The sequence below is a fragment of the Lonchura striata genome, chromosome 4 (genome assembly GCF_050655825.1).
Source record: "Lonchura striata isolate lonStrDom1 chromosome 4, ASM5065582v1, whole genome shotgun sequence".
Taxonomy (NCBI): domain Eukaryota; kingdom Metazoa; phylum Chordata; class Aves; order Passeriformes; family Estrildidae; genus Lonchura; species Lonchura striata.
Window position 1 is genome coordinate 64,778,955 of NC_140706.1, and position 27,303 is coordinate 64,806,257.

The following is a 27,303-nucleotide window of genomic DNA, read 5'->3' on the forward strand; positions in this document are numbered from 1 at the left end:
GCGGCGGCGGGGCCGATGGCGGGCGGCGGCGGCTGCCGGCGCGGCCGGGAGCAGCTGGAGCTGGAGCGGCTGGGGCAGGCGGCGCGGCCCGGCTCCCGCCCGCCGTCGCCGCCGCTCTCCGCCTGCTCGCGGCAGGCCTGGAGCCGGGACAACCCGGGCTTCGAGCCCGAGGAGGACGCGGCGGCGGCGGCGGGGCCGGTGCTGGAGATGGACGTGGAGTGGGGCAGCCGAGCCGCGTCGTCGCTGGGCAGCGGCGCGGGGCCCGCGGCGGGCGGCGGGCGGCGGGCGCGGCGCGGCCCCGCGGGGCGCGGCGGGGCCGAGGGGCCGGGCCGCCTCCCGGGGCCGCCCGACGGAGCCGCGCCCCGCCGGGCCGCCTGGGCCAAGCGCCTGGCGCGGAGACTGCGAGGTGAGAGGGCAGCCCGCACCCTGACGCGGCTCCTTTCCCATCCATCCTGCGTCTCTGTGTCCCCATCTCTGCGTGCGCAGCTGTCTTACGATCCCCGTCCCGGTTATGTCCGCCCGCACACGCAGATGATGCTCCTTCCTCTCCCCACCTCTCCGCCTCCCAGGTCTTACTCCTGGCTGCTTTCCGTGTATGACACTCCCGCATAGGGGAAGTTTAGGTCGGGCATTAAGAGGAATTTCTTCACAGAAAAGGTGGCATTGGAATGGACTGCCCAGGGAGGTGGTGGAGCCACTGTCTCTGGAGGTGTTTAAGGAAGGACTAGATGTGGTACTCGGTGCCGTGGTCAAGTTGACATGGTGATGTTGGCTCATAGGTTGGACGTGATGATCTCCAGAGGTCTTTTCCAGCCTTAGCTTTCTGCACCAGCACGAGGTCTTTACAGCAGAGTGCTTGTGCTTCTTTCTCAGCAATACCCCATTCTATAGAAGACGTGGTTAGGATGGCATGGGATACTTAGAGTGGGCTGCTTGGGAGGGTGTTTGAATCGCTTTTTCTTTTCTGCAGTATTGTGCAGTGCCTTGGTGCTGCCCTTTACAACAATCAAGTGCTGCCTCTTGTCACACAGCTGGTGACCAGGGACAGAGTCGGAAGCAAAATTGGGCACACATCAAGTGAACATTTGAGGTGTCATTAAAAGCTTACTGCAGTAACTCCCTGCTGAGCCGTATTTGTACAGGTTTGATTTGACAACAGCATAGAGAATGCAGGATGGGGAGTCCTTTGGATTTAAGGTTGTGGGAGCACATTGAAAAACCCTCCTTTATTTTCAGAGAAGCTTAAGATGTCAGCTTCAAACTACAAGGATTTTAAACAGAGCATTGGGTTAAGTATTGGGCAAAATCTTTATAGTTACAAAGCTACAGAGAAAGCAAACCACATTTAGAAAATAAAGATTCTTCTTCTGAAATGTGGATTTCTGAAGTGGTAGATAGTACTGTTACTGGCTGCCATGGCATCAGTGGAACTCTCAAAACAAACTTGACTTTAAGCAAAGATTTGTACCGTCTCTTATTTTCATGTGTATTCAAAGATTGTTTTCTGTAATGATTTCTCTAGCCTTGGCTGTATTGCACCAGAAGAAATCCCTCTTGAACATTGCAATATCTTAGTGGTATGCAAGTCAGACTTGTAGAGATTATGGAATAGACTATGTTTTCTTTTTAGCAGATTTTATTGGGACCATGTTCAATGACCCAAGTCACTTCATAACAAGAAACCAGAATAACAAGGAAAAAACTACCAGTAATGATTGTGTTGTGCATGAACTGGCACTTTTCTGTTTGGAGTCTCCAGTGGTGTGTTTGTTTTAGTCCATTGCTGAGATACGTAATTGCCTAGGAAAAGAGCTGCTTCACATGGAGAAAGTTAAGTCCTTTTAGAAAAACTTTTGCTAAGTTTTTATAGTTCAGATGCTCCCTTCATCTTAGTTGTTGCCAAGAAGGAACCTCCTGTGTATGTTTTCAACTGTGGTGAAAAACAGCAGTGTTTGTACATGAGGTGAACGTGAGTGACCTGGTGTTGACCTGGCAGGTGTTGCTCCTGTTCCATCTCTCTTGTGATTTGTGCACTAGTACTCAAAACAGTTTCTGTTGATTCCTGACCCCCTTCTATAGGCAATTGTAGCTAAAGTTACTGTAGTTGACAGATCCTTTTCTGGCTCTTTGATGAGAATGTTGCCATAAATTCCTGGGCACAGTAAATGTCTGGGTGAGACTTCGGTGCTGTGGAGGTGCTGCAGGAAGCTGTGACTGTTAGATTCAGATAAGTAACACCTTATCTGAAGAATGTGATCCCTGTGCTGCACAGTATAAAGAGGCTGATTGCAAGCCTGACATTATTATAGGGCGCTTGAAAGATAATTGCAGGTTTACTATTAGAAAGAATACTTCACAGTTCTTTTGACATTTCATGGATATCCTCTGAGTATCTTTGAAGACTGGAAATGGTGCATTCAGTTTTATTTCAAGGACTACAGGAAAGTTGGCATAAATTTATTTAATGGAATTCCATCTCGCTAGACAGAATTCAAAAAGAGGGAGCAATCCTTTGGATATTGCAAGTGATAGTGTCACCATGGCAAAAAAAGGTGCAACTTAGTATTGAAGGATGTTCAATGACAGATGGCACTTTACTTGCTGTGAGTTATGAAAGAAAAATGCAGAGAGGATTTAAAGTATTGGGATTTTGGTAATTGCAACTGTTGGGGAAACGGTAACAGGTGTTACTAAGTGAATAGAACAGACTATCAGTAGTTGAGGTTCTTCTTTATATGGATTCTGTTCAGATTCTAACATGAGTGTTTGTGAAGTGCCTTTAGTTCCTCTAGTTTTGCAGATCTCTTCAGAAAATATCCCAGATGCTGAGAGGAGAAGAGGGGCTGATTATTCTACTCTGTTAAGGAGGAAGTTACCAGAACTTTTGATGGGTAAAAACAAGGTGTGTTTCCAGAGCCAGCCTGGAAAGATAATCCTGCATTGTAGAGCTGTACTTGGTCACCCAGTGCTGCCATGTCCTCATGTGTGTCATCACTGATGTGTGTTGGGCATTTCTTGAAAGGTTTTCTTAGTTATTGTTACGTCAAGGTACAAAATACCCTTCCAGACTGCTACATACAGAATGAGTATAAGCAACTGTTAGTTGCAGATTTATTTGATAAAAATACACAGATTCTGTCAAAGTGTTGATGAATAGCACATGTATATAAGAAAACAAACCAGTTTTGTTGCTTGCAGCAGATGTCAAATACAGCACTGCTTACTTCTACTATGTTTGATACATCTAAATCAATGTTCTGATAAGGGGGAAGGGGAATAATATATTTGCAGTGCAAAAATGTAACAGCTAATGAAAGCTCCAAGCTAACTTATGGGCAAATTCATTGTTCATTTAGCACAAAAATCATTGTGTGATCCCTGGTGCTGTTTCGTTGGATTTTTTCTTTTGCTGAAACTTTCTGTTCTTTGCTGACTTGACTCTTAACGATAGTCTAATATGACAGAGTTTGAGTTTGGAAACTTTCTGCTTCTGCTCACCACATTTCTTATTGGTGAGTAATGTGCTGACAGCTGAGACTTGGCTTTCTCTCCAGCTTAGCTCACTGGCTTTTCCAGCCTTTTCTTCCTCTCTTCCGTAATATCTTCCTGCCTTTATTATGAAGGTTGCTAGTGCAACGTAGTGCTGTGCTAGAGGCTGAATTTATTGAGTTATTATTATTAGTGACTCAGTAAATGTTCTTGGATTTATGTTTATGTCTCCAAGAATGACCTAATGGGGAGGATTTGGCGTTCAGTGTAGTAAAGTTGCAGTCTTTATCTGCGCATTTTCAAACTTGGCCTTAAAGAGCAGCTTTGAAAAAGCTCTCTTATTTGGGGGCTGACACTAGGGAAGGCCCTAACTTAACCAATTAAGCCATGTGAACAGAGGTTAATGCTGAAACTATTAGTTCTTGCAAGAGCAGTTTCCAGGTTTATGTCATAACTTAAAAATGTGATAGCTGAAAGGCTTCAAGAAACATCTAACATGTTTTATGCTTGTTTTTTTTTCATTTATGCAGGTAGAAGGAAGAGCTTCTTTATTCCCATCTCTGTTAGCAAACAAAGGTCTGCAGCAGCTTAGCCAATTGTTTTAGCCTTACAGCAGTGGTTGCAGATTGGCTGAACTCATGCTTCATTGTCAGGTTTATAATGGGTTTTGGCTATCCCTTGTTACTGTTCCATTTCAAATTACTGTGGTATGTTTGATGGATCCAAGATTTTTCCTAGGGAGTTTGAGGTTACTACATTTCCATCTACTGAGAATGTAAATGATGTTTTGAAAGGTTGGCTTTTTAAAACACCTGAAAAAGATGGAAATTTACTGCAGTTCCATAGGAGTGAATTTTTAGTTTTAAATCCTTTTTCACTGATCGTAAACTGAGGTCAAATTGCCTTGCTTTAGGTTTAAATGAAGAGAAGCTCCATGAAGGGAACAGTCCGAGCAACAGGGGCTGTTCCCATCTTTTTTTTCTGCTCTGTAGTAGGCATAGGAAATGAGGATGGTGATTGCTAACTGTGTTTTGTTTCAAGGTGGTTTTTCCTTTTAGAGATTCCATTTAAAAGATCCTTTTGTTTTTCTGTTAACCACTTGGAAGAGATCACCAAAGTTCAATAGCTTCTCTCCCTGTCCTTTTGGGAATGTCAAGCATTACATGAAATGAAGAACAGGCAGAAGCAGTTCAGCTGGTGTAGTTGTTCAAGCTGACAGCTAGACTGGACAGCAGTTGCTCATTTAGGCTGCTACTGATGTTTAATTGATAACTCTTTGTTGTGCAGGGAAAGAAACCATGCAGAAATGCTCACCAACATCTCTGCTATGTCTCTTGTTTATCTGAGAGGGGAAGGTTATGATAAGGTGTTTTAAAAATAAGTTTGACTCAAGTATCCTCCTTTCATGTAGAAAATTAAGACTATTCCTAAAGGCTCAATAATGAATGTGCATTTTCATTCATTGAACAATGATTTGCATGTTTAAAAGAAAATATACCAATGCACTGCATTTCCATTTCTTGAAGGATGGCTGTCTGTGCATGTCTCTCTCTCCTTGTATCTGTTTTTATACCTTGTGGTTCTAAGCAACAGCACTTCTACAAATCTTCCACAGATTCTGTTAGAGTTCTGCTGAACTGTTCCTAAATTATTATGGTATCACATTGATAGTTGATACTGCCTCAGGCCCCATTCTGTCTACAAATGAAGCTCCTCGCCTAAACTTAAAATCCATGGAAGAACCTGCAGAAAAACAAGCTTAAGCTTTCAACACCACTTACTATGTCACTTGTACATCTGTACCAGACATCTGTGCACATCATTATGTATCTCTTTTTCCTTTTAAGGTCTGTGGGGGACAAGACTCATGGAAGAGAGCAACACCAGCAGAGAGCAGTACTTGAAAAGTATTTTACGGGAGCTGATCACATACATGGTTTTCCTTGTGGTCCTGTGTGTCTGTAAGTACTATTCAGCACCAGTACATCCAGTTGTGTACTGCCTGCTTTTTGTGATTCCAGAAAGAAGGTTGTTTAATGTAGGAGAAGAATTAATAGATAGGTAGGCAAATACTTAGAATCAAATATTTATCTTTTTTTCTGTGCATGGGCTGTTGATTGAGACTGAAAATACTACAACTTTCTGCACCTTAACAAGTTTAGAATCTTCAGGCAGGATGATAATAGACTTGTTCTTTGTTTTTAGAGAGATTTTTTTATTGTAGTACCACATTGCAATGTAATACTTCTGCTACACTTTTTGAAATCACTGAGCAGAAATGGTAAATGAAGAGGAGGAGTTAGTCATTCAGCACAAATAATTGAACATTTGAAGTTTATCAGCAAGGTTATGTACAGATCACAGCTGGAGACTTCTGTGGTTTGTGCCGTTTGTTGTCTTGATAGCATATGAGGTATCATAACATAAAGAACACAGAACATAGTAGCATTCAATTTCCAATGCAAGAAAGAATTTATTGTGGAGTTACAAAATATCTGTTTTATTTGTTTGCTAGGGAGAAAACCAACAAATTGTATATATTAAGTTAGTGTATCTTTAGAAAGCCAGTATTTTTCAAGTCTCCAATTTTTAGTGTGAGCAGTTCTACCCTAAAGGGCTGAAATGTTGGTGACTCTTTAGTTGCCATTTATGATCAGTTGTAATACAACAAAGTGATGTTTTAAATTTTTGTGAGAGGGAATCTCAGAGTGGAGAAGCAAAGGCAAAACTACACTGGTAAACTGTCTCTGCGAGCAAGTCTGCACTGCTGGAACGTAACAGAATTGCTAAAAAGCCCAAATTTTATACTATTGACATGACTGTTGTACTGCAGACATGTTTATATATTAAATGTCATGGTTTTTTTCCTTCCTGAGAAATTTAAGAATGCTTAGAACAGGTTTATGAACAAAACAGTGCAAGGGTGCTTGTGGCTGGCACACTGTAGCACCAGGAGAAGTGTTGCAGTGAGAGGCCTGCCTTAATGTGAAATTTGTTTCAGTAGGAGAAATTTGACTCTTAACAGGCTGTTAACTATTTGTTTTGTTACAGAAAAATATGTTTGCTAACTGAATAAAGGAAAAAGATAGTGTGTTAAATATCTGGAGATATTGCTAACTTACTAGTATTTTTAAGTATCCTTTTTATTTTTCACATGAACAATAACTGGAGGTCAGTCTGGTCGGTGGCTTCACATGCCCTAGGAGAATGCTTCCCAGTGCAGGCTAAGTGCTGTGGGCATTTCTTGTTCTCTTATTGTTTGGAGATTATATGTTTAGAGAGAATGCAGGTATTGCACAGTCACATGATACATTCCATGTGCGCAGCAGAACTCTATTAAAAATTCTTAATTAATTCTTAAAAATTTCTTAATTAATTAAAAAATTCTTACTCTCTGGCTGTTAAGGGAAACAAAAAAAATATAAATTTTATACAATTACCAAAACTGACACTGATTGTTCAGTGTAGGCCTAATCTTTCAGACTCCTCTCTGAGTTTTAGCCATAGAGTGGTTCAAGTATTTACAGGTAGTAACAATACCTATCAGCAATGGAAAGATGGGAATATGTGAGCTTGGATCAGAAGCCAATTTTATTGAGAATATAAGGCTTTTATATATGGTTTTACTGGTATGGCACTTATATAAGGTTCTATTTTTGGTAACAATTTCCCCTTGGTTACATATTCTTCATGACATCATGTCACTTGATAACATTATCTTATCACAAAAGTTTCACAACATGTCTCAGGCTCTTTTATCAGTTCCATTGTACTCTCTGTTTTATTCCCCATAAATACCCATGCCAGAGACTATTTCCTCAACCCATCTTAGTTTTGTACGTCATTTTATAATTAATGCTCTGTAGCCCTCAGCCATATCTTTGGCCCTGTGTGAGGAAAAGGAGTAATACAATAATTTATTTTCTGTAGGGAGTTTCTCTTAAAGGCACTGCACATCTGTACCGGATGTTCATTGCCTAATCCATGTCATTCCCAGTGCCCCAGTATCCTGGTTGACTGTCCTTATCTGCTCAAGCAGAGCATAGTTGTCTTGAGGTCTTTGTGCCATCTCTGCCAGTTCTCCATGCATGCCTTGGATAGCACAAGCCACCTAAAAAGGCACTGTCTGCCTCTCTTCAGGCTGCTGAATTGTGCCTTTATTTTCCTTGAGGTTTACTTTGGAAGAAGCATTAATAATAGAATGAGGTGTGGAAGGGAGAAGAGAATATTATAAATTGATTGATCAATCTACCTTCACTGCATTTTCTATTTTAGTCACAGTTGACAGATAAATGCTGCTTGGTGTGGATTTTGTTTTGGAGCTTAATAGTTCCGCTACAAAATCTGTACAAATACAACTTGATGTATTTAAAATAAATAAAGGTTTGGTGGGGTTTGTTTGTTGGTTTGTTTGGTTTGTTTGGTGTTTTTTTTCTCTTTCCTTTATTTCTTTATCTCTCACTCCTTGCCAAACCTTCTGCAGTGACTTATGGTACAGTGAGTTCCAGTATGTACTATTATACAAGGGTTATGTCACAGCTCTTCCTGGAAACACCTGTGTCAAAAACGGAGAAAACTGATTTCAAAACTTTGTCCACAATGGATGACTTCTGGAAGGTAATCTAAACCCAAGTTTTTGTATCTCTGTTGCTGTGGTTCACTGGTACTGTCATGAGCTGTAAATTTAACCTTCAGAATCTCCTAACCTTCAGAATTTCCTAACGTGGTCAGGCTTGTGCATGAAAATCTATGTGCACAATGTCAAAGCTATGGAACAAAGTAGGCCATTAATATTTGAACATTTAGAGCTCAAATAGTGTTGGTGGGGCAGGGTAGGGCAAGTTTGTGGGATGTCTTTGGAGGAGAGGTAATACTAAAGTCTTATGTCAGAGAAATTATTAACTGCAATTCTAGCACTTCTGTGGAACAAAAAGCAGTGCTGGCAACATGCAAACTGAAATTTTGCCATCCTCCCCAGTTCACAGAAGGCCCTTTGCTGGATGGTCTTTACTGGGAGATGTGGTACAACAACAAAACCATGGCAGAAAACAAAAGCTTCATTTATTATGAGAACTTGCTCCTAGGAGTGCCTCGCATTCGGCAGCTGAAAGTCAGAAATGGTTCCTGCTCCATACCTGAAGATTTAAGGGAGGAAATCAAAGACTGCTATGATGTCTATTCTGTAGCTAATGAAGATACTGCTCCTTTTGGACTCCGGAATGGAACTGCGTATGTAGCATTCCTGTAGACACATGCTCATTTTTTATATACTTGTGACTCATTTTTCTATCTTAATTTTATAGTGTTAGTCGAAGGACCTTTGTAACTTCTTTCTCAGAGGTTACATCAAAACTTTGTAGCAAGGACCTCCTGAATTAAAGCATATTTAATAGCTAATAAATGTTTCTTGGTCAGGTTTTGTTGGTATCTGTTTTATTAATTGTAAGTTGAAGGTGGGAAGACCAGTGTGCTCTCTTTCACTTCTGAACTAGCTGGACGTACACCAATGAGAAGGATTTGAATGGCAGCAGCCACTGGGGCTTGATTGCCACGTACAGCGGGGCTGGTTATTACCAAGACCTCTCAAGGACCAGAGAAGTGACAGCTCTGCAGATTGCTAGCCTGAAGAAGAACCTGTGGCTAGACAGAGGGACCAGAGCAACCTTCATTGATTTCTCTGTGTACAATGCAAACATCAACCTGTTCTGCGTGATCAGGTATGAACAGAAGCACAACAGCTTTCAGTTGCACAGGGTGGGTAGTAGACTTGGGGCGTTCTTGTGATTACTTTGTTTTGGGGACATAGGTGAGGGTATGTTTTGTGTAAAGGGGACAGACAACTGAAATGCCATGCCTCCCTTTCAAAGAAGCGAGGCTCCTCATGGAGTCTGTCCTGGCTTTCCTGGTGCCATAATGCCTTGGGTACAGTTTGCAGGAGATCTATCTGGGCAGTTGGCATATCCAAATAAATACATGGATATAAAGCATCAGCTTTTGGTTTAGACAGCATGAGACAGGCAAAGATGAAAACAAATCTTTCTGGCTCTGTTTCCTCACTGTTCCTGAAAGGCTTTGAGTTTTAGTCAAAATTGAACGTGGTCATGTTTACAACTTCTGTGTGGTGGGAAAAATTGGAATCATATGTAGGTTTGTTTCTATTATTTAGATAATTATACAAATAAACCCAAGTGTCTTTTAGTAGTACTTTTCATCAGTTCTGGTTAAATTAAATTCTTTTTCTCTTTGCCTCTTTTAAAATACAGGTTGCTAGTAGAGTTTCCAGCTACTGGAGGCCTGGTTACATCTTGGCACTTTCAGCCTGTGCGGCTGATTCATTACATCTCCACTTTTGATTTTTTTCTGGCAGCCTGTGAAATGTCCTTCTGTCTTTTTGTTCTATATTATATGGTGGAAGAGATCTTAGAAATTCACATTCATAGACTGCGCTACTTCAGAAGTGTTTGGAATTGCCTTGATATCCTTATCATTGTGGTAAGTAACCTTTGTAATCAGGCTAAAGTTGCTTTCTAAAGTGCACTTTGTGGGACACGTGAATTACTCAGTGTTCCTGTTGTGGTTTTAAGGTACAGGACCATCATTAAGAAGGATACTTACAGACTATTAGGCTATTCAGTCTGAACATTGACAATTTTAGTCTGTGTTGCCATATTGGTATGTTTCACAAAATTGGTTGTTCTGTCTTCAGCGCTTTCAGCCTGGTGCAAAATTAGAGTATTTGTCCATCATGCATTTTCATCTTTTGTTTGTATAGACTTAGCTTTTATTGGAGGTGACAAACTTGCCCTCCCTTCTACATATCTGGTACAGACTATTGCACTGGTTTTCAAGTAAGAAAATCATCTGCTTTATAGGAGTGGTTTGCATTGCAAGGAATGGGACTGGGATTTGAATATGTTTGCAAAGAACCCCAAGGAGATTTATCTTGGTATTAAATGCTCACCAGCTAATACCAAGTTGAAGAAGTGCCTCAGAATTGTAGAATGCTAGAAACTGTTTAGGTTAAGTGGACAGTGTTGCACATCAGTAATCTTAGTGCACCAGAAAATATGAGCTTTGGATGTAAAGCTGCATAATATAATTCTCTCTGGACGCAGATCAAGCTGTGCTTACCAGAAGTATACAAAGCCAGAAATGCTGAAACAGTTCCAGTCCCATACTTGTTTTGTATCTTCAGTCTTGGATGAATCAAAGGTTTCAAGTCTTGAAGCCAATATTTGTAATCCAGGGAAATCATATTTGTATCACAGTGCTTTGTAAATGAAGGGTTGCTTAGGAGGATGTTTACATGAACTGTATGCTGTTTTTTACACTTAATGGTTGGGCAGGGATAAAATGCTTTGCTGTTAAGTCAGTGAAGAGTATTCAAGTGTGAGTGTAAAATTCAGTTCACACAAGAGGTCAGAATTCTGTGTTTATGCCTTGCCTGAGGGTCATTGTTTAAATGTAGGATTATGTACTTATGACTCTCAATATGTGGCGAAGTGTTCACTTACAGTAATGAACAGCACATTTGTAGAAGTCAAAGTAAGAAACCTCTGTGGTAGAACTGCAGCTTCTCTGCTGTTACTTGTTCTGGGCAATACTGCTTAGTCTGTGCTCTGGAGAAACTTCAGTACCTTTTTGGCTACTGCTGTCTTTCTGCTCTGTTGTTCTTTTTCACCTTTGTCTGTTAGAGTTGTCATATTCTCTTCCTTACATTTTCTTCTCTGTGACAATATCACTTCTATAATCCTGCTAGGTGCCACTGTCATATTCTTCTTCACAAACAGTGGCAAGTAAATGACTTCTAAATCTTCTTACTCCCAGACTATATGTCTGTAGTCCAGGACTATAATGGTTTTACTGCGAAATGCATGAAGTTCCTCATATCTTAACTTTATCTGACGTAAATGTCTCAAAGAAGTTGTTTTAAAACCCTAGTTACCTTTTGTAAATTTGTGTGTTTCTTTTATCCTCAGCTGTCTGTAGTAGCTATAGGAATTAGCATCTATAGGACATCAACTGTTGATATGCTCCTGAAGAAGCTGCTGGAAGATCAGAACTCATTCCCCAATTTCGAACCCTTGGCGTATTGGCAAATGCAGTTTAACAACATTGCTGCAGTCACTGTGTTTTTTGTCTGGATTAAGGTAATTCAAGACACACATCCTTATTCTAACATTAGAGTGTAAGCAGTATTCTGAGTTTCATTAGACACATTATTTGAGATTTACTCACGTTTCTCTCAAAGTCAGTCATGTGAGAAAGTCAGAACAGTGATAACTTCTTGCAGATGAAAAGCTAAGTTGTAATTTGCCATAGGTGTAGTCAGCTCTTGTTTAGGTCTAGAAGATGTAGTTGGTGCTTGTGTTTTGTTAGCAGACATGTTAAGAAATGTTTTTATTATTCCTCAATTGATAAGTCAGTAATTCTTACTGGGTACTGCTTTGTCTCCAGCCATGTTCAGTAGGTCATCTCATGTAAAAGAGCGGAGAGGAATTTTGTTAAGAAATTGTCTTCCTCCTATTTTCAGCTTTTTTCTTTTCTTTTTTCTTTTAACAGCTTTTCAAATTTGTTAACTTCAACAGAACGATGAGTCAGTTATCCACCACGATGTCTCGCTGTGTCAAGGATGTAATTGGCTTTGCCATTATGTTTTTTATTATTTTCTTAGCATATGCTCAGTTGGCCTATCTTGTCTTTGGCACTCAAATTGATGACTTCAGCACTTTCCAGGATTGCATGTAAGTACAGGTATTAAAAAATGCAAAGAATATTTTGGTGCGTTGGTGAATCAGTTACTTTATCAGAGGCAAATCCTCTGACATCCATCTAAGCAGATAAGCTGCAGGCACACCTCTGTTGATATAATCTGGTAGTAAACACATTTTTATAACATTTTTATCTCTCTGTTATTGCTATCAGAGCAGTAAGCTAAAAATGGCAGGGCTGTGATATGATTTTTACAGCTGTTGCTTGCATTCCTAGACAAAACAATGACTCCATGTTCAGTAGTTAAATGCTGACTGAAATGTTGGATGCATAATAAGGCTGTGTTCCTGACAATGTTCAGAGTTGCTTGACTCAGAGTCTATTTTAGCCAAACACAAAATTCATAAGTATCTGGAATCCAGGAGAGGGAGAGAGAGAGAGAGGACTTAATATAAGATTGCTAATCAATTTTTCCTTGGTGGATTTGGTGCAATGTAACCTGATTGTAACTGAGGCAGTTAAGAGGTTGTTCAGTCACTGATTTCCCCTGCTTCCTTACGCTGGGGCAGTGTTGCAAGGAGTTTCTTGCAGAGAAGTGAAGGAACTGGAAATATGCTGATGGTGCCATAAATTGCCAAGGTTTTTCTGGCTTAGAGGGAGAAGGTTCAGGTTGGGGTTATATGTGCGTGAGGAAGATGGGAGTGGGTCTCAGAGCTTCACAGTAGTAATTGTTAGTTTGCTCTGCTTCCTGCTGTGACCAAAAGGGAGAAGTTACCCTCATGGTTTTATGTGTGTGGCACCTGACTGCAAGTTGGGTTGTGCCTATAGATGTGCTTGATGAATTGTTTTTGCAGTCCCTGATAAAGTGTTAGTGCAGATCTCTCTGCCGCCTATCAGTCACACTGCTAGAATAAAATATTGCACAGCTCCAGTAATGTTTTCTTCAACTCCTGGATGTATTTTGTTTTTTAAGATTTACTCAGTTCCGCATCATTTTGGGAGACTTCAACTTCACAGAGGTTGAAGAAGCTAATCGAATTTTGGGACCCATTTATTTCACTACATTTGTGTTCTTTATGTTCTTCATTCTTTTGGTATGTACATTTTGTTTAAGTGGGGTGGATCAGTGGCTGTTTTTGCATCATTTGTCCTTTGATTCCTGCTTTTGGGACTTTTTCTGATAATGATGAGTATATGGTCCATGAAGGGGCCTGACTGCTACATGGCTGATCACTACACTCTTTCCTGTTTTTCCTCATTTAAAATTGATTTGCATAGTATGTTTTTTGTTATTCTCATGTAGTGCTCCACATTGTGATGTTGTTTATTATTATTATTATTATTATTATTATTAGAGTTCTAAAATCTAAATAGTGCCTGGTTGACAGACACAGCAAGGCTGTCTCTTTTGGTGCAAAGTAGCTGTACTGTTCCATGCAGTCTCTTGGTTCATAAAGTGCTCTAATGTGTGGCTGGCTGTGTTTACAATAGCCTTATTCTTGCATGCCACACATAGCTTTGCCTGCTGCAAGAGCATGGTTCTTCAGCAGTATCATCATAATTTTTTGTGCTATTTAGTGACCCTCGTACTTAGTGCAGCTTTTTGTTACTATTTGAGATGAGGAGGAATGGCATTCAGATTTTATTTGTGGGAAAATACTTCATCTTGGATGTTCACTGGTGAGGATGTAGAGAGCTGAAAGTGTTTTGTGAGGACTTTAAGTGTTTGGTGAGATGGACCCGGATTCAGTGGGAAAATAACATATGTGTCACATAAAGCAAGTTTCTTATTTGCTTTGTCCAGAGGAACAGTCTAGTGTCCAGCAAGGGAAAGAAATATCTTTTTTCTAAGGGACAACAGAAAAGCACTAGAAGGTGAAGTCAGAGCAGGTTATCCAAAATACTCACTGTAATTTGTGGGTTTTTTAATATCATTTTGCCTGAACAAAATGTTGATGCAAGTCCCTTGAGACCGGTCTGAGACCAGGAAATTAAGTTAGGGAAGATGGGTAGAAAGCACCAACTCTTAAAGCTGGGCAAAATAGCAGAGGAAAATAACACAATAGTGGATTGTCAAGTTGCCTCTTAATTTTCTGGTGTTGGGCATGAATGCATAAAGATACAGCACTGAAAGATTGGTCCAAAGCATGTTTTTTAAGTCCATGAGGAAACAGAGGATAGCACTGCCTTTCTACATTGAACATGCCAGTAAATTGAGTAACTCTTCTTGAATGTGAATATGCAGTTTGTAATTCAGTCATATTTACTCCATGGCTAGCAGGAGCCTTTCAGTGATGACAGCATGGTTTGATTAAGTTACATGCTTGACACAGGGTTAGTGAGGCAAATATTTTCTCCTTTCTCTGAACAAGAAAGCTCTTTCCAGATTTGGTGCCATAAATGCCAATGACTAATTTTAAGCTTTTTTATTTTATCTTTAATTTGAAATGCAAGCAGAGATGTAACTAGATAAGAACCTTTGGTTTGTGCTTGTTATTACAGGATGTGTAGTTAACTTGATTCCTCAGGAATTTTTGTTGCCAGCTGTTTTGCCTGGATTAATTCACAGCTGTTACCTGTGTAAGTTTTGCCTTGCAGGGTTTATTGCCACTGCTGTGTGTAGCTGTGAACCCTCTCTGGAAAGTAATTTTCCAGTTATGTTAATAACCAGTGATGTTGATTAGAATTTGTTATACTGCAGTGCATCATACATATTTCAATATTAAGCTCTGGATGGTAGTTTCTTTTTAAACAGATCACCATTTTCTTCTGGCCTTTTGAAACAATATCCATGTTAAGGTCTGCACAAGAAGGTCATAGGAGTAGCAGGGCTCAGTCTTGTTGAAATTTGAAATTTCAATATTTTTGTTTTCTCTTATGAACAGAACATGTTTTTGGCAATTATCAATGATACCTTCTCAGAAGTCAAATCAGATATGGCACAACAGAAGGCAGAAATGGAATTGTCTGACCTTATCAGGAAGGTAAATGTATTGCTTTGCTTGCTTGACATCTTATTTGTCACATCTGAACTTATTTAGTAAAATACTATAAGCTGTACAAAGTAAATCTGGCAGCAGCTAGTAAGAGTACACATCTCAGTTAAAATAAATTAATCTGAGCTGAGTGTAAATTAAATGAGTGAAAACTTTCCATCACAATGTATTTCAGTTATCTGAGACTTTGCCTTGAATGATCACACTAAACACACTGAATGAGATTGTGCAGCAGCTGATTTCTGTAATCAGTAAAGTTGTTAGAAATCTCATTTAATGAGAAACAACAAGTTTTACTTTCTCTTTTAGGGCTACAACAAAGCCATGATCAAACTTAAATTGAAGAAAACTACTGTTGATGACATTTCAGAAAGTCTGAGACAAGGTGGAGGAAAACTCAATTTTGATGAACTCCGGCAGGATCTCAAAGGGTAAGGGAGATGTTACTTCTTACCTAGGATAGTATGCCCAGGGACTTGGGATGTTAACTTTTTTATGTGATTTTCCTCTAGCAGAAGCACACTAATGTGGATAAAGACACACACCATAGTGTTTTTCGCTGCATTGTGGTTGGTGTTGGCATTGCATACCAGAGAAAGGTTTTTGGAGCTCTGGGGCCCAGCCTTCATGAATTTCTGTGTTTTGAGGAGAAAAACACAGAAATCTCTGAGGAAGCAGAGACCTAAGGCCTTTGAGGAAATGGTAATGTTTCTGTCAGACCACTGTAGGAGTTTGTGCTTAGTCAGGAGTCCAAGGCAAGGATACAAATCAAGGAGATAAAGAAAGGAGTTGTGAAGGAGAAATGTTCAATGTAGAGAAGATTGTGCTTTAACTAATGAAGGGTAAGGACTGAGGGGTTTTTATCAGTCTTGCGAACCTATAGACAATGCTGGGATGTCTTTGTCTTGAGGATGAAAGTCTGTTTGAAGTGAAGTGTTTTCTAATACACAGAGTTGTTTCAGCATCTGAAAAATGAAAAGTGAAGTGACTGCTTTTACTGCCTTTTCAGGAAGGGGCACACAGATGCAGAGATTGAAGCAATATTTACCAAATATGATCAGGATGGGGACCAGGAATTGACAGAACATGAACATCAGCAGATGAGAGATGACCTGGAGAAAGAGAGGGTGAGCTCAGCAATAGGAGTGGGATGCCACCAGCACTGTCTGCCAGTCTGCTCCCTGTGCTGGTTTCCTGCCTCAGAAAAATCCTCTTGTCTCCCTTCACTTTTGCAGTGGTTCCTGGCTGTCTGAGCAGAGCTGTAAAAAGGCACAAGGGGAACTGATAGAGGAAAGGAGCTCTTTGATCTTGACACCACCATCCCCCATGTACACCTAAAAGTTTTTTATATCTTCTCTCTCTGTCTGGCTTGTGTTTTCCCAAAGGAGGATCTGGACCTGGATAGGAGCTCTCTACCACGTCCTCTGAGCAGCCGCAGCTTCCCCCGGAGCTTGGATGACTCTGAGGAGGATGAGGATGAAGACAGTGGACACAGCTCCAGGAGGAGGGGCAGCAGCTCTAGTGGGGTTTCCTATGAAGAGTTCCAAGTGTAAGTTTGTCCTTCTGAGGGGGACAAATCTGCATGTTGGGTTTTGGTTGTTTTTTATTTCATTTTGAGTTTTCTTCTTTGGGTTATATAGTATTCTCTCCTTGATATTAATCAAATTATTCATAAAAGCAAGTTAGGATTTTATTGTGCATAAGTCATCCTTTTAGTAGCTTTCAAATAATATCTGAACTGGAAGTGCCTTAGAGATCCTCATGGGAGCTGGTTAGAATATAGAAAATCAGAAGAAACAAAAAGAACACAGCAACAAAACCCCTGTCCTTAAAACCTTGTCATTGAAATCAGAGAAAAGGGTCATGTTACAACAATGTCAGAAAATACTTTTCTGGTTTTTTTAAGTAGTAAATCCTTGAGTTTATTTTAGGTTCAGTGAGAGCTTTAACGGTTGTTTTTAAGATTAGGTTACTCACAAGTCTGTATTTTGTCCTAAGTGATAGATCTCCTTATTAATTAATTACAGCAACACTAAGCTGAATAAAGAATTATGTAACTGGTGTCCTAGATTGCAAGGCAATTCTCGTTGCCACCTGTTGGAGGTGTGGCAGTTATCTTCTGTTCATTGGGCAGTTTTCTTTTTCTCTTCCACAAACCAATCCTCCCTCTGGAGAGACATCTGCTGTTAATGGGCCATGGAGTGTCCCTGCATGGCTGATAAAATTACATCATCCCACTGGGAGATGCTTTGCCCAGGGGGAGGAACCAAGTATTCCTAACTGGATATAATCAGAGATTTTGGGACACCAGGGCAGCCTTTTCCACTGGATTCCCAGAGGAAGACCAGGCCCATCTACACCACAGGTGCACAGGGCAAATGTTGTGGAGTCTGGCAAATCTAGGGCCATCCCAATGCACCACCTTCATTGCAACGATTAGTGCCGACACCAACCGAGAGACAATGGGCCGTTTGCCAACAAGCTTAGAAAACATGAGAATATGATCAATGGCCCGATGCAGGCTCACGTCTCTGCCGTGGTCAAGGAACTCAAGAGAGGAGATGAGGGAGGAGGTGAGGAGAAACAGTTCCCATATCACACCAGTGCAAGTCACAGGTCCCACAGTCAGAGCCCAATGTCCCCCAGCTAGAGAAAGAGGGTACACCCCACGGGCTGACCTATAGTTTTTCCTGCATGACCATGGGGAAGACATGGGAAGGTGGGTATGGGACACCTTCTTCTGTCATGGCAGCACAGGTGTGATGACTCAAGGAGGGAAACACTAGCTGAGGGAGTTCCAGTAGGGTGAAGGTAGCCTCAACCTCCCATGACCGAGCTGCTGGGTATGACCTGTCAGATCCCCTCGAAGGTACCTCTACCATGTATATCCAGGAAAGAAATAGTAACAGGGGTTAGAGGGGCCCTGCCTCTAGCCAGAAAAAGGCATGGGAAAACCAGATTTCTGGACGGTGTGGATCCGATGGCCTGGCACATCAGAGCCACAAAAATACAACGCCTTAGTTGATACTGGTGCACAGTGTACCCTGATACCATTGGGACATGTGGGGGCGGGATCTGTTTCTATTCCCAGGGTGACGGGGGGATCACAGCAACTGACCCTGGTGGAAGCCGAGGTGAGCCTGGCTAGGAAGGAGTGGAAGAAATATCCTCTTGTGACTGGCCCAGAGCCTCTGTATATTCTAGGCATAGACTTCCTCCAGAATGGCTATTACTAGGACACAAAGGGACTCAGATGGGCATTTGGCATAGCTGCTGTAGAGGCAGAGAACATTAAGCAATTGAACACCTTGCCTGGACTATCAGAGAACCCATCTGCAGTTGGACTCCTGAAGGTGGAAGAGCAACAAATGCTGATTGCCACCATGATGGTGCACTGCCAGCAGTATTGAACGAATCAAGATGCCGTGATCCGCATCCACAGAATGATCCCTGAACTGGAGAGCCGAGGGGTGGTCAGCAAAACCCACTCACCCTTCAACAGCCCCATCTGGTCTGTGTGCAAATCTGACAAAGAATGGAGATTGACTGTGGACTAGCGTGGCTTAAATGAAGTGACTCCACTGCTGAGTGCTGTTGTACCGGATATGCTGGAACTCCAGTACGAGCTGGAGTCCAAGGCAGCGAAGTGGTACACCACTATTGATACTGCCAATGCATATTTCTCCATTCCCCTGGCAGCAGAATGCAGGCCTCAGTTTGCCTTTACGTGGAGGGGAGTGCAGTACACCTGGAACCAACTGCCCCAGGGGTGGAAGCACAGCCCCACCATCTGCCATGGACTGATCCAGACTGCACTGGAAAAGGGTGAGGCTCCAGAGCACCTGCAGTACATCGATGATATCATTGTGTGGGGGAACACAGCAGTGGAAGTATTTGAGAAAGGAGAGAAGATCATCCAGATACTGCTAGAAGCTGGCTTCGCCATGAAGAAGAACAAAGTCAAGGGACCTGCCTGAGATATCCAGTTCCTGGGAGTAAAGTGGGAAGATGGATGGTGTCAGATTCCCACTGAGGTGATCAACAAAATCATGGCGATGTCTCCACCAACCAGCAGAAAGGAAACTCAAGCTTTCCTAGGTGCCATAGATTTTTGGAGAATGCACATTCCCAAGTACAGCCAGATTGTGAGCCCTCTCTACCTGGTCACCCACAAAAAGAACGATTTCCACTGGGGCCCTGAGCAGCAACAAGCCTTCACCCAGATCAAGCAGGAGATCGCTTATGCTGTAGCCCTTGGCCCAGTCAGGACGGGACCAGAGGTCAAGAATGTGCTCTACTCTGCAGCCGGGAACCATGGGTTGTCCTGGAGCCTTTGGCAGAAAGTCCCTGGGGAGACTCGAGGCCGACCACTGGGATTCTGGAGCCGAAGTTACAGAGGGTGTGAAGCCAACTACACTCCCACAGAGAAGGAAATTTTGGTTGCCTGTGAAGGAGTTCAAGCCACCTTGAATGTGATTGGCACAGAAGCACAACTTCTGGCACCCCGACTACCGGTGCTGGGGTGGATGTTTAAAGGAAAGGTTCCTACTACCCACCATGCCACTGACACCACATGGAGCAAATGGATTGATCTCATCACACAGCGCGCCTAGAAACCGGAATCGCCCTGGGATTTTGGAGATAATTACAGACTGGCCAGAAGGTGAAGAATTTGGCCTCATCGATGAAGAGGAACAAGAGTAAGTGACATGGGCTGAGGAAGCTCCGCCATACAACCAACTGCCAGCAGAGGAGACCTGTTGTGCTCTCTTCACTGACGGTTCCTGTCGCATCGCAGGGATGAATCAGGAGTGGAAAGCTGCTGTATGGAGCCTCACAAGTCAGGTTGCACAAGCTACTGAAGGAGAAGGTGGATCAAGCCAACTCGCTGAACTCAAGGCCGTTCAGCTGGCCCTGGACATTGCTGAAAGGGAGAAGTGGCCAAAGCTCTACCTTTATACCCATTCATGGATGGTAGCCAATGCTCTGTGGGGTTGGTTGGAAAGGTGGAAAAAGGCCAGCTGGCAGTGTAGAGGAAAGCCAGTCTGGGCTGCTGATGAGTGGAAAGACATTGCCACTTGGGTGGAGAAGCTACCTGTGAAAGTCCACCATGTAGATGCCCATGTCCCTAAGAGTCGGGCTAATGAGGAACACTGAAACAATGAGCATGTAGGTCAGGCAGAGGTGTTGAAGATAGACTTAGCAGCATAAGGGGAAGTTGTTCCTGGCTCAGTGGTCCATGATGCCTCAGGTCATCAGGGCAGAGATGCCACCTACAAGTGGGCACGAGACCGAGGGGTGGATCTAACCATGGACAGTGTTTCCCAGGTTATCCATGACTGTGAGACGTGTGCTGCCATCAAACAGGCCAAGCAGGTGAAGCCCCTCTGGTATAGTGGGCGGTGGTCCAAGTACAAGTATGGGGAGGCCTGGCAGATTGACTGCATCACACTGCCCCAGACACACCAAGGCAAGCGCTACGTGCTGACCATGGTGGAAGCCACCACTGGATGGCTGGAGACTTTCCCTGTACCTCATGCCACTGCCCGGAACACCATCTTAGGCTTGGAAAAGCAAGTCCTGTGGAGACACGGCACCCCTGAGAGAATTGAGTCTGACAACGGTACCCATTTCAAGAACAGCCTTATCAACACCTGGGCCAGAGAACATGGTCTCGAATGGATATATCATATTCCCTATCATGCACCAGCTGCCAGGAAAGTTGAACAGTGCCACAGGCTACTTAAGACTACCCTGAAAGCACTTGGCTTTCCCACTTAGAAATTGGGAAATGAGCTTAGCAAAAGCTGCCTGCGTGGTCCATCAATCAAGCTGGTCCTGCCCAGTCTGAACTCTTGCACACAGTCAATGGAGATGAAGTCCCTGTGGTACATATGAAAGGTATTTTAGGAAAAACTGTTTGGATTAATCCCACTTCAGACAAAGACAAACCCATCCATGGGATTGTTTTTGCTCAAGGACCTGGTTACACTTGGTGGGTAATGCAGAAAGATGGAGAAGCCAGTTGTGTACCGCAGGGAAACCTGGTCTTAAGTGAGAGCTGTGTGTAAGGTTTTATTGTGATGCAGATGGAAATAGAATAAAGGATGGATAATGTCCTAGATTGCAAGGCAGTGTGTGCATTCTGTTCCCATCTGTTTGAGGTGTGGCACTTATCTTCTGTTAATTGGGCAGTTTTCTTTTTCTCTTCCACAAACCAATCCTCCCTCTGGGGAGACATCTGCTGTTAATGGGCCATGGAGTGTCCCTGCATGGCTGATAAAATTACATCATCCCACTGGGAGATGCTCCGCCCAGGGGGAGGAGCCAAGCATTCCCAACTGGATATAATCAGAGATTTTGGGACATCAGGACAGCCTTTTTCCCACTGGATTCCCAGAGGAAGACCAGGCCCATCTACACCACCACTGGATCTTCAGAGGAAGACTACACCCTTCTACAGGATCCCTGCTCCAGCAGAACCACACCTGTCTCTGCAGGAGCACTGCAGCCACCATTTCAATTGGACTGCTACCAACACCCTGACCCACAGGGTGTCAGGTCGTATTCTGACTCCATCAGTGTTGTTTTGCCTTACTGCATTGTTATTTTTATTATCTTCCCTAATAAAGAATTTTGTTATTTCTTTGTCCGAGAGCCCCCTTAATTTCAAAATCATAACAATTTGGATGGAGGGGGTGTACATTTTCCATTTCAGGGGAGGCTTCTGCCTTCCTTAGCAGACACCTGACTTTTGAAACGAAGACACTGGAACCAACAAATTTTCATGATGATGCCCTAAGAGCAGTGAAAGCAGAGTGCAAGATGTGCTTTTTTCCCCCATGTGCTTTGACCCTGTTTTACTTTCTTGCTCTGGTGTACCTTGTCCCTCCTGAATGGTAGGACTGGTTTGTGGGAAATCAGAGGCGTGTTTGGATAAGAGTGATGTCGCATCCTTGTCTGCTTTGTGTGTTGTCATGCTAGAACAGTGCTGATTGGGTCACTGAAGCTCCCACTTCTTGTCCTCAGACTCATGAGGCGGGTGGATCGCATGGAGCATTCCATTGGCAGTATCGTCTCCAAGATCGATGCTGTTATCGTGAAGCTAGAAGCCATGGAGAGGGCCAAGCTAAAAAGGAGAGATGTGTTGGGAAAGCTGTTAGATGGAGTGACAGAGGTAAGAAACTCAGTCTCTGTGGTCTGGTCACAACCTGCATGTCTTCCTTTCTGTTGGCACTTCTTCCTACTGACTGGCTTGGCAGGATTGAAGGAGTGGTGGTAAAGAGGAGGTGGGTGCTTTGGCAGTAGGTGAGTGATTTCAGTTAGGTGTTAGGAAAACATGAAATTTGAAACTTTAAATTTTGGGAACATGGTTCAAGATTCAGATATGACAACACATCTTACAGCAACCCTCTGTCACCATTAAAACCTGTGATCTGGACGGCAGTGGTGTTCAGTAGTTGCTGAAGCAACTCCTCCATTCTTTGGTGTCTGTTTGGAGTAATACAATATTTTTTGTGGACTAGTCTATTGGAGTCTATTGATTCCTGCCCAATCTGGTCTCATTCTCCTATGTTCCTTCTGGGACTGTGTAGCAGATGAGAGAGGTCACTTCTGTCACCAGGGTTACCCGACTTCTACTTCTTCCCCTTTCACTCTCTCTTTCCTTGAGGGCCCTTTGGAGGTGGCCAGTGGGAGAAATGTGTTGTTTCTGTAGATGATAAAATCTGTCAGGTGGAATACAAGTTGTGCTTTCCTAGGTGGCAACCTGGGCATTTCATTTCATCCCTGGAAATAAAACAGTTTGCTGTGGGAGCTGTTTCCTCATTGACTTATGGAAGTATTCAAGTGGTATATGAATTTCTTGTGGTTGTATGTCAGAATCTGTGGTATTGATGATTCCGAGATTGTAGAAAGTCTTTGTCTTTCAGCCCCATTGCCAAAGAAGAAGCCCATAATTGGTCTGTGCTGGTTTCAAGGTTGTTTATTCTGTTTATCTCTAACATGTTCTGCTGCCCTGCCACAGCTCTGTCCTGCAGGGCAGCGTGTGGGGCTCTGCCCTCAGTGGGATGTTACAAACATTAAATACCAGAAACTCCCTGGGCTGGATTTACAATAATGTGCCAATATCTGTCACCTACGTTGGACAGTGTGTCCCCAGCCTAAACCAACAGAAAAATACCAACACCACTGTGAAACATGGAGGGCATGAAGAAGGAGAAAAAGGACAAGACACACCCAATTTCCTCCATCTTGTGCCCTTTGGATCCTAATCTAGAATCCTAAAATTTTACTTTTGTGCCCGTGCCACACTTAATTATTGCTTATATCAAACACTCAGAGCTTGTAATTCATCCTGTAGGATTGAAATCTCTTTTCCATGGCCAGAGATCACAGACAGTGTCTCTGGGGGCTCTGTCCAGGGGGGTTCCTGACCCCCTGCCAGGGTCCCAGGCATTCCAGGGCAGCCAGAGGGAAGCCCTGGATTCCCACAGTTGTATAGGGTTTGGAAGCTGGGCATTGAGCTTGTGTCTTTTAATGTGTTTAGGATGAGAGGCTGGGCCGGGGCAGTGAAACGCACAGGGAGCAGATGGAGCGGCTGGTGCGAGAGGAGCTGGAGCGCTGGGAGTCGGACGACGTGGCCTCGCAAGCGAGCCATCGGCTGGGAACACCCCTGGGGCTGAACGGCCAGCCCCGCTCCAGGAACTCCCGCCCCTCTTCTTCCCAGTCTGATGGCCTTGATGCAGGAGCGCCAAGCGGGGCCAACAACATCCACGTGTAGCTTGAGCTTTGTAGGTGGTTCCACATGTTTCAGGTCAGTATTAAGCTAGCAAATTCCCCAGTGTGAGGGGATCGTTCTGATCAGACCCCTGAGGACATCTTCCATTGGTGGGAAAAATTAAATATTCACTCCGTAAATCATTTTGAGGCCTATGTAAGCCATGTGTAATGCCACCAGTGAGAGTGTCACCCTTGGAAACAAAAATGCAGGAAACTGAATGGATATCAAATAGGACAAAATCTACCAGGACAGAAATCTGATTCCATAAAAATATTATTGGGAATATTTGCATGAGGGCAGCAAGCTTCAGACAAAATAATGTCTAATGGCAGGCATACTAAGAGGTTATTAATTTTCTTCTTTCTCTTGGAAAGTACATTTTTTAAAGGCTTTTAAAAGCAAATTTTAAAACAATATGGCATCAGTTTGTCTTATTCACTATAACAGCTGACAGATAAAACAGGATTTTTTTTTTTGTTAAATATGAGTTTCTACTTGTCTTTCTTAGTTATTCTTGGTATACTAGTATTTTACTTAATTTAATTTTTTTTTTCCTTTTTTGAGAGGTACATTTCTTTAAGCCAAAGAAAGTGCACTTAGTTTGTACAACTGTAAATTACATCATTCTGTGGTAGAAACTGAATGCATTATAATTAGCATTTAGCAAGAAATATTTGAGAACTGCCTCTTCACACCCAACTAACAATAATTTTCAGCTATGTTGCAAAGTGCCCATTTTTTAATGCTATCTTTTAATGATTTAAGTGTTTCTGGGATAAACATTCCAGAGGTTCTTAGATAAATACAGATACCTTGCAGAAAATACTTTATTTAAAAGCACACAAAATTGAAAACCACTGAATTTTCCTTGGGTGTGACAGGGAGAGGGGCAGAGAAGTTTCTGACAGTTGGGAAAATCTGATCTTGTGCCATGTGAAGTTCTAATCACATCTCAACTATGTGGTCTGTATTTACATTTAACTATAATGATTAGCTACATTTCTACATAGACTTTTCTGCTGAGGTGCAACACAAGATTCCTTTGGGGAGGTATTTGTATTATAATCACTGATTTTTAGTATTTAATTCCCTCTGCTTTGTGTCATAGAAGCGTTATTTTTGAAAGGACATGCAACATTGAAATTCTGTTGATTTCCTATAGAGAGCACCGAGGCAGTGTTTGCAGTTTTGCCTAGGAATGTCTCCATGTGTGGAATGCTGGTTTAGGAGGGAGGCTGTCAGTTGTGCTTTTTCCCTGAAGATGGCAGTTGTCTGGTGTTTAAAGACTGAGAGCTGGTGAAAATGATAATGGAAAGCTACATAATCAATGACATTTCTACTATTAGTAGGGTATATTGAGGAGGAAAAGGCCAGTTTAACAAAGTGTAAGTGTCATGTGTTATGTTGGTGCCTTCTGTTTCAACAGTATCTCTTCATTCTGTGCTGCTTAGGCAAAACTTCCATGTTCCATATATTCTTGCAATGGCATTGCCTGGATGTACAGTGGTTCAGAATGACTTTTCTCTAACCAGAGAACTTGCTGAAACTAAATAGAATTCACACCTTTCCATTTTTAATTTTATGAGTAACCATACGCACAGAAACCTAATTAATGTAAGCTGGAAGAGGAGGAGATTCAGTACTGGAATTTCACAGTGGCTGTGTCTCGGGAACAGAATTATGTAGGAGAGCAGGTTCTGGTTCTTGTGTGGGTTGTTTGGTCCTGTATTGGGAAGAAATTCATACCCTTTCACAAGAGTCCTCAGGAACTTGTGAAAACAGTGCACAGCACAGTGGATAGGGCATTTGTGTAGGATGAGGGCATTCAGATTAAGCTCTCTCTTGCCTTGATTCTGAGGTTTTACACCTCAGAAACCTTTCTGAAGAAAGCTTTTCAGTGTTGAACTGCATTTATGACTGTAAACAAACAGACCAAAAAGAAACACCAGCTGTACTCATGACCATCTGCTGTGCAAGAAGAATAGAAAATACTATACCAAAGCAATTTAAATATACAGAGCCTAGTCTTTATATTCATATCTAAAATGTGTCTTTCAAAATGTAAATTCAGTCACTCAGTTCACCTTTCATTTGTACTATATGTTTATTATGAAAATGTTTGCATTAATAGCTGTATTTGTTGGGGTGTATTTCTGTAACATGTTGTTATTTGATAACAAACTTCATCTTGAAGTGCAGTAAGTTTCCATGGGGTATCCATGTGCATTGACAGTGGGCCTTGCAGTAAGTGCATTGCCACTTGATAAATGTTACAAATATTTTATTGATGCATTTTTCAGTTTTAGATTATAATATCATTTGTCACTTATTACAAAGGTACAGTTTTTTGCATAGTAATGTACAGTGTTTGGTCTTATTAGGAAGCTGTTAATTATGCTAGTCCTCTACAATGATCAAGAATGTATTGATCTGTAAAACTGAGCACTTTACTTCCTAATAAACATTTATATAATCTACAAAGCAAATATTCTGCCTACACTTGGTTTGTTTGTAATGGAACATGAAGAATCCTACATTTTATTTTATTAATAAAAATACAGTATGAATAAGGTATGAATAGCTCATACTTTATTCTCAGATTACCTAATAAAGAGAGTGAAGGGTGTAAATGAACCCAGTGGACTGGGCTGATCCTACTGCTTCATTGCCCAAACAGTCCTTTCTTAACACTTCATTTCAGATTTGTATTCCTGCAAATGCACAAGTCTGCTTTCTGCTATTTCAGGTAGCAGCTCCCACTGCCAGTTACTGTCTCTTCATTACTTGCTGGGTAATATAATTATTTTTTTTCTCTATTCCCCTTTTTTCCCCTCTTGTTTCAGGAGGGAATACTGCAGCACCTGGAGGGTTTGAATAGAGCTTGGAAAGCCCAGGCTCCCATGTAAAACCCATGGTTCTCTCTGGACAGCTGTATTAATGAAACTGTATTAAAGAAAATTGAATGATTAATGTAACTACATCTCAATCTTTAATTAAATACATACATAATGAATTTGTTAAGTATATTAAGCCTTTAGTCAGTGCACTATAAAAGTCAAAGTGTATGGGAAGTGGGAACTTTATTTATTTATTTATTTATTTATTTATTTAATACTGTGTGAATGCTGTAACATTGCTGATTTTGGAAGTTTTCTTCAGGAAGTGCAGCTTGAGATGCGTATTTGGAATAAGAGCTTTTTGGAGTAATTCTTCCATGTCCACAGACATTACTTGGGTGTCTTGTATAGTCCAAGATTCTTCTCCAGTAAATCTAAACAAGAAAAAAACTTGGTCAAATAACTGAGGAAAAGGGATTAAAAGGTT

The 27,303-nt window shown here is 42.0% G+C and overlaps 1 protein-coding gene across 2 annotated transcripts; it reads left to right on the top strand.

Moving 5' to 3' along the window:
- On the top strand, positions 1–26,465 carry PKD2 (polycystin 2, transient receptor potential cation channel). Of its 2 annotated transcripts, none has more exons than XM_021526513.4 (15): positions 1–406; positions 5,337–5,450; positions 7,973–8,106; positions 8,468–8,718; positions 8,982–9,206; positions 9,753–9,981; positions 11,469–11,639; positions 12,052–12,233; positions 13,175–13,295; positions 15,087–15,185; positions 15,507–15,628; positions 16,207–16,324; positions 16,583–16,746; positions 22,227–22,374; positions 23,746–26,465. In XM_021526513.4, the coding sequence occupies exons 1-15, from the start codon at positions 16–18 to the stop codon at positions 23,977–23,979; spliced, it is 2,703 nt and encodes a 900-aa protein (XP_021382188.4). In that variant the 5' UTR covers positions 1–15; the 3' UTR covers positions 23,980–26,465. The 2 variants fall into 2 exon arrangements, with proteins under 2 accessions (XP_021382188.4, XP_085434394.1); XM_085578268.1 differs by lacking the exon at positions 1–406 and adding an exon at positions 435–2,902.
- Positions 26,466–27,303: the final 838 nt, after the last annotated feature.

Coding starts and splice junctions, on each gene's coding strand:
- PKD2 (XM_021526513.4), top strand. CDS start 16: ATGGCGGGCGGCGGCGGCTGCCGGCGCGGCCGGGAGCAGCTGGAGCTG. Junction 5,451..7,972: donor CCTTGTGGTCCTGTGTGTCT/GTAAGTACTATT, acceptor AACCTTCTGCAG/TGACTTATGGTACAGTGAGT. Junction 15,186..15,506: donor TGTCTGACCTTATCAGGAAG/GTAAATGTATTG, acceptor TTTCTCTTTTAG/GGCTACAACAAAGCCATGAT.